The sequence below is a fragment of the Rutidosis leptorrhynchoides genome, chromosome 8, assembly GCF_046630445.1.
Source record: "Rutidosis leptorrhynchoides isolate AG116_Rl617_1_P2 chromosome 8, CSIRO_AGI_Rlap_v1, whole genome shotgun sequence".
Classification (NCBI taxonomy): Eukaryota; Viridiplantae; Streptophyta; class Magnoliopsida; order Asterales; family Asteraceae; genus Rutidosis; species Rutidosis leptorrhynchoides.
In genome coordinates this window covers 297950981-297958755 of record NC_092340.1, presented here as the reverse complement: position 1 = coordinate 297958755, position 7775 = coordinate 297950981, and the positions used below count along the sequence as shown (strand labels likewise).

The following is a 7775-nucleotide window of genomic DNA, read 5'->3' as shown; positions in this document are numbered from 1 at the left end:
AAGCTCTCATTAGATACTTCTATAATCATTTAATCAATTCTGAATAGAGAAAGTCAGAGAAAAAGAGATTAATGAATGTGTATGTCACTGTTTAAAGTGAGGATAATTTGGTCTTGTTTGATTTTCAGTAAATTGACCTTGTTATGTGTTATATTTCCGCGTTTGCATTTTTCTGAAAACATAAATAAAATAATATTTTATTATGTTTGTAACCTCGCAAATTTAGAAATATGAATCTAAGTATTGCAGACGGAATTAAGTCATTTTGCAGACGTAAAAACAAATAGTCTCCACAACTCAGACATTCAAACCACGTTTTTTTGTACATATATGGTCCATAAATCTTCCGATAAAAACATTTTAAAAAACAAACAACGTCTCTGTGAACAGTGTCAAAACAACATCAAAGTCACAAACAAAAGATTATATGTAGATGGTCAAAGCCAGCTGTTTAAAGAAAAAGAAGATAAAGAAAAAAAAATCCATTCTTACCGACTCCGTATTTGTTTTGACTGATACAAGTCAATTTCAGAGAGAGACCACTCATATTATAATCTAGTTTGCACATGCGATATACATTAACTTAACCTTGATTAATTGCATTTATTAATGTACCAGACCATGATTTTGCATCTATTAATGTACAAGACATGGAGGAACCTTAGAATCAAATCATGTTCCATATGTAACCGACTCGTGGATGTCATAGTAAAATGGTTGCATTGTTATCATATACTTATGTTACTCATAATACATGTTTTCTTAGTGTTTTCCCGTCAAATTAATAACATTCATTACAAAGTGTTCTTTTTAAATATGCATATTTTCACGTGAACTTGATATTTATAAAAAAAAATTAAAAACAAAAAAAATTTATTTCCAACCAAAAAACTGCTTACCTCTTGATTAAAACACTGTATAAGATATAAGATATGTAAAGATGTGTGTATTACATTTGTATATCACTGTCTTAATATTGTACATGTACACAAGTAATAAGCTCATAGTAGATTTTATCAAACTTCTACGTTGCAAATATCATTATCATTATGTTTAATAAAAAGGAGTTGACGCAGTGGTAGTGAGTCGTCTTCCTATATGATATGTGTCGTGTTCGACTCCGCTCGTTGCAAAAATTTTCTTGTTACCCGCCCATTTCATGGGCAGGTTGCGGATGTTTTGCGTTCGGAGACCCGAAGGGGTTTTACCACACATGATGTCCATATAGATTCGTCGTGTGGATTTCCTCTTATGGGCGGCAGGATTGTAATGATTCTTACCAAGGAAATGATCAGGTTAGTGGGTGTCAATAGTGGGTGTCAATATTGCGTTCAACCCCGTCAGTGACTCCTAACCGCCTGTTAAAAAAAAAAAAAAAAGAATTATCATTCTCTTTGCAACTTTCTGTATTGAAAAAGGAAACACTAATACACCACTAACACTTAAACCCTGAATGAGTGGTGACAAAAGTTTTCATTGCTTTTACCGAATATTAAAAAAGTGAATGAGTTGGTGCAAGTATTGTGTGTAGTGTCCGAATTAAAATGAGCCAACAATATTGATCCTAAACCAATAGGAAAATTAAATCAAAAGTAAGAAAACGTCTGCCAGTTGACATCAAGAGAGATGCGGTCACAAACGCTGAAAGAAGCGGCAAAAAAAAGGCCATAAGAAACGGCAATAGGGAGAGGAAAGTATCAGTTTTCGGCATTTCTTTTGAAAAACGCTGAAAAAAGATCTTAGTCTTTGAGCTCTAATGCAAAATTGTTTTGATAAGATTGTTAAATCCATAAAGATAACATCTTTGACCCTTTTCACATAATGTTACAGTAATCAATAACTCAATACTAAACTCTACTGTTGTGCCAAAGAAAAAAAAATAGATAATTTATGCCCTCGGTAGGGTTCGAGGAATGATTGTCTACACTCCACCTCCCCCATATCGTGGGATTGGGTATTGTTGTTGTTGTTGCTGCTGCCCAACCATGATCACATTTCTCCTAGAATAACCATCATCGTGATTGCAGCGTACGACATAGGTTGTATCAAACCAAGCTTCTAACCATTGCCAAAAAATTCGATTTTGAATTTAAGTGGGCTTGTATTGTCAAAGATCGTATTGGGATTACTGTGGAACGTTTCATATTAGATGAAAATTTTCTTTTCCGGAGAAACATCGTTTGTGACCTCAGGCTTTTGGATGCTTAGTCTTGATGATTGAGATATTAGAAGCTCGTGCACTCTCGACTTCAACTGATAAACACCACAAGAATATATTACAGACATTGTATCTTAGAGTTTGCCTAACCTATCCAGTATCCACTATGTCTGAAATCTTAGAAAAAGGTTGTTAAGTTCTAACCTCATTGAGCCCAACTTCACTCTTTACTGATACACGAAGCGCTCCATCGGGTCCCATTTTTCGATATTTGATCAATTCAAAGTGATCTGCTTCGACATCTTCCGTGATGTAAGGAACAGGAGATTCGTCCAACAGATCACACTTGGATACAACATCAATCCATAGATGGGTATTGAATCTTTCTTTTATTTCTTTGTAAATTAGAAACTGCATTGTTCAAGGATAGCAACATAAGATTGATTGAATAATAAAATCACCATGTAATAATATTGACAAGGTTGTATAAGTCGCTAGTCAATTTTGACGAAATAAATCTAACTTTGACCGGCTAAAACAGATTTTGACCTGTTGACCGAATTTGACCTGCGTTGTCCGACCATTGACCAGCTACTTGGATCGACTTGGGCCTAATCATGTCGGACTCAGGGGCGATAATATGAAGGGGCAAGCGGGGTTGGCCTGCCCCAGTGAATTTGCAAATTTTAGTGCTTTGGATTTTTTGATTTTGCCCCCGGTGGATTTTTCTTTTTTGCCCCAAAGCATTCATATTTTGCCCCAAAACATTCATATTTCACCCAAAAATCTCCAAATTTTGTCCAAAAAAACTCCAAATATTACCCAAAAAACTCCATATACGTCCCCGGTGAAAAAAATTAGTGCCTCCGCCACTGGTCGGACTAGTCCCCAAACACGACTACTTGGGAATTAGTCGGTCAACTTTTACAACATTAGGAAGTTTATAATGTAGTACCTGATCAGATGGAGAGGTTCCGCATTCTCCAGTTAAATCATGAACAAATAATACCGCAGTAGGTAAATGAGCTAGCACAGCCAGCGTAAGCTTTTCTAGATTATTCCTGTCCTCTGCAAAAAAATAAAAAATAAAAAAATAAAAAATCAAAGATTGACCCAATAAGTTTCCGTTTGTGCATCTAATTCTAACTCCAAGATATTATAAGACTCCCCTACTCTCTGTCCAAAATAATTCTAGTTTCCAAATTTAGTCGATTTTGATTTTTGTAGCAAAACGGGTGGGTTGGGCAATTCTTAAACATATGTTAAAATGGTTAGGCTGAATTAACAAGTCAACCCTTGTTTGTATATACAGTATTACAGGAATCCTGCAAAAATATTAACCTAAGAACAGTTTTAAGCATACAAAAGTACATATAACAATCTATTTTACTTTGGGTCACCTTTGGCCCCCTTGCCAAATTGAGTTGTCCCCTATACAGCTTAGAAGAAAATCTATTTTACCCATTTGACCCATTATTACAGTATTACTACTTTACAAGCTGACAAATGAAATGTAATTTCCAACTCTAATCATTTTTACTAAACAACGTTACTGTTTATAGATTCTTCAGTCATGTTGGACGAGATGGAGTTCATCTTTTACCAAAAATGAATATTATCCAATCTTTTGACAAACGAGTAATATCAATGAATGACACTGAGGTGCACCTTCAACTCGTTTGCATATGAATGGGTTGATACAGATGATGTCTTATTCTTTTAATTCTAGCAGGTCAAATAGGCAATTAAAATAATAAAAACATAGCTAAAAAGGAAACAGGTCAAATGGACCGCAGATAACTAGAAGTGATTACAGTCTACTAAATTACTTTTACTGAAAAGTTAGATTATTTTTGTGATGAAATTATAGAAAGTGCTTAAAACGGGAAACGAGGTATTACCATCACGTCTCCTTAGAATCCCAGGTGTATCTGTCACCTGCAATCAAGTTTTAAACCTGAGCATATTATAAAAACAAGATTTTGGAGAACAAGCTGCTGAAGTTGCTAGTTCAATTAGTCAAACCCTAAAATTCGTGGAAATGGTTTACATGATATGGAAAATACACGTCAGAGTCAGAAATGGTTACAATACATTTAAAAAATTTAATTGTAAAAGCATTCAATTTAAATAAAACGAAATGGTCATACACTAGAACCCAAACAAGACTTGTGCATGCAGGCAAAATGTTGAACATTTATCGTATTAGTTTTTTGATATCCTACAAATTGTGTGGAATCATCAATCTACCAGCTTTGAACTTATTCAGGAAACATTTTATATAAGCAATATTATGACTGTATCTACATATATTATGAACCAAAGGCTGACCTGGAAATTCTGGTAGCTTAAAGCAATATGTCCCATTAATATTCCTCTAGTTGTAAAAGGGTAGTTACAGATCTGCATAGACGCAGACATAAACTGTGTCAATACTACTTTTACTTGGTTCATGAGAACATTTTAAGTTAGTGAATACCAAAATATCTACACTTGTCATTTAAATGAGCAGCATAACATATAATGAGTATAAACTGCATGATGCTAATATGAATACCTCGGGCCTTCCTGTCGAAAGTATGCGCACTAAAGATGATTTTCCAACATTAGGAGCTCCAACAAGACAAAGTGTAGGCGTTTCAAGATCAACAACTGGCATTGCCCTCAAAGTCTACAAATCAGTATATTGCACATCGTCATACAACAAAAGACTAATTCTTCAGTTATTCGTTTTGAAAAAAAAAACATAAAGTTATTAACTTGATATAATATTAACTTGTTGGAACCGTAAGCTTATAAATTCCAAAAACCTTGGCTATTTGCATCAACTCATCAATAGCTTTTCCATCGGAATGAAAAATTCCTTCAAGTCTTTTTATTCCCTAAAGAGAAGTTGCGTAAGATAATATATTAGCTTCTGAAAGAAGTGAATGCAACAAATTATCAAATGCATTAATGTGGTTTAGTGAATGACCTCGGCTAACCTCTCCTCAGCTTCCCGCTTTGTCGTTGACTGTTGGCATCAGTTTAAAATTATTTAAGTATCATTTTATGATATATTTAGAAACAGTTAATGTCAATCAGTCAGTCAAGTAAACAATTAAAAGACCGTACAGAGAATATTAGCTAGTGATTAAAAGACCGTACAAAGAATATTAGCTAGTGATTATTCCAAACCTGACGCAAATACCACATACAAATACAAAATATTAGCAACATTTATTTAGTGAAAGAAATCATTGACATGAAAAGAAGTAAAGAGTAACGGCCCCATTTGTCAAAGGCAAAAACAATCAAAATGCCTTGTTTGATAGCTCTATCGCGCACAAAAGCCGTATACATTCTTTTTCCACATAAAATGTCCACTTAGAAGTGAAAAAAATCAGTGGGTTGACTAGCGCGTTGATACAAGTTATTTTACTAATTAATACAAAGTCGGGTCGGGTCAATTGTCCCAGGATGCCCCGCATATATCTTTTAGTCCATCTACTATTAATAGAATGTGTTGAACTGTTGATTATAATGATAAACAAATGCTATAACAATCAATAATCAATAATCTTTCAAAATAAAATAATTGAGAAGGCCGTAAGATTTATTAATATACTTTGCAGGAGTTAACCCAAATGACATGTTAGGGATAACATATAAGTCCATAACCCAAATCCATGATTCATAAGTAAATAGGTCAAAATCACCATCTCTAATGTCCACTATTTACAGGCAAAAGTCGGACCTGAGCACAAAGTGAAGCAAGTTCTTTTCCAACTGATACTATTTTCTTCCTTAGAGAATCAACTTTTCCTAACACCTGCAATTTCAAGATTGCATAAACACTTGAGAATCAACTAGCTCAGTACATATTTGTGCAAATCCATACATGATCATGAATTCATATTAAGAACTTATGAAAGACAGAAGAAATTGCACGCATATTACGAACCTCTTCATAATTACCATCACCCAAGGTCAACTCGATAAGAGACCGCTCGTAAGGATGCAAGTGTCTCTTATTTGGGAAGTTCTCTTTGTATATTTTTAGAGGCAACGTTAGTTCCTAAAATTTTTAGAAAATAGCCCATATCAGATATCGAAACGTATATATCTGAAAATTGAAAGCTTAGCTCATTATTAGATGTAAATATACCTTCATTAGAGCATCAAGATGTTTAGCACCTTTGTTTTTCTCACGCTTAGCAGCATTCGCAATACCTGTGAATTATGCAAACTAAATCCTATAGTTAACAATCAACATCAATAAAACTTTAAACGGGTGACGAATTTCCCATCTTTAACTTTTATCGTAGCAAATCATGGTTATTGATTACCCTTTGTAGGTGTTACCCTCCTAGCCTTCCTAAGTGCTGAAAATAGAATATCAACTGATGGCATCACCATTGGTAGCTTTTGAAACGCACCAACTGTATCAAGTGGCGCAGGTGCTGTATCCTAACAAGATATTATTTTCAATTATTTTCGACATACGAATTGAGATCCAAACAAAAACGGCATTATACACAACTACATGTAAGACTTTACAATGTATTAGTCAGAACTACCTTTGTTCTTTTTTCCTGTTTGGTATGTGATGTCTCTACATAGCTTCCCTTCACAACTTCATAGGTAGTTGTTTGCATCTGTTTGCTGAAGGAGATGGGATATATATTCATCCTGGATAATGAATACAAACCTGCACGATATCGTATACGAAGCTAAGATATCTTTTGTTGATTATAGAATCTGCTTTAACTTAGGTGGGAAGAAAAAAACAGAATAAATTACGAAGAAATAGCGAAAAGCACTTCATTTAAACATTGAAATTTCAAATCAATCAATGTTAAATAATACAGAAATTGCATAGTACATAGTCTAGTCACACATGTAAGCAATTTGAGCAGAGAAGGACATACAAAACATGATAATCGTAAATCGTGTAAGAAGCCTAATTAGGATGATGGTAAACAAATGGAGAAACTAACTCAGTAGTTAAAAAAACATTAAAACAATATATACATATTGATTGAGTGTATAATCCAGATGTTGAGGAGCTAGGGTTTATAGCTAGAAACAAAAATGAGGATAACGAAGTACCTTTGGTGCGACTGAATAACAGCGTTGAGTAAGGAAGTTGCGATAATGGCTGTAGCAGGTTAACACTCCCACTCATCTTGTTGTGAATTCTTCGGTGTACCGCCTTCGATTTTGTTTGATTGGGATTTTGTTAATTGGGGAAATTAGGGGGTTTTTGTGTTTGCGTTTTCAGTTTTTGGGTTTATGACATCTGAAAACGATAGTAATATTTTGCGCTCACCCCCTCAAGAAATAATAGTATTTTCACGATCAGTCCTTACATCTTTACGTAACAAATCAGATTTTTATTAGAGTCCTTTTTAATTACTTCATACAACATACAAAATGAGGTGTGTTACTTTGATAATGATTAACCATCCGGGCATAGCTTGGATGGCCACTGAGTTGCTCCACCCAGCAACCCACCCGGGTTCAAGTCTGGCTTCGGTCGCTTGTTCAAAAAGGGAGGTTGTTGTGAGGGGTGTCTTCACAGGCAATTCACCCGGTAGCGGGTCTGGCGCTCAGCGGGCTCGTTCCCCCAGGTTTA

General features: G+C 34.8%; 1 protein-coding gene across 1 annotated transcript; it reads right to left on the bottom strand.

Annotated features, from left to right (window-relative positions):
* Positions 1-2135: 2135 nt before the first annotated feature.
* On the bottom strand, positions 2136-7333 carry LOC139862220 (nucleolar GTP-binding protein 1). Its single transcript, XM_071850790.1, has 14 exons — positions 7250-7333; positions 6718-6848; positions 6487-6607; positions 6306-6370; positions 6102-6215; positions 5895-5969; positions 5133-5171; positions 4969-5040; positions 4716-4829; positions 4490-4561; positions 4060-4096; positions 3114-3226; positions 2363-2569; positions 2136-2253 (listed from the first exon to the last, which is right to left on the bottom strand). Exons 1-14 carry the CDS (start codon positions 7323-7325, stop codon positions 2146-2148), a joined length of 1344 nt encoding a protein of 447 aa, XP_071706891.1. The 5' UTR covers positions 7326-7333; the 3' UTR covers positions 2136-2145.
* Positions 7334-7775: the final 442 nt, after the last annotated feature.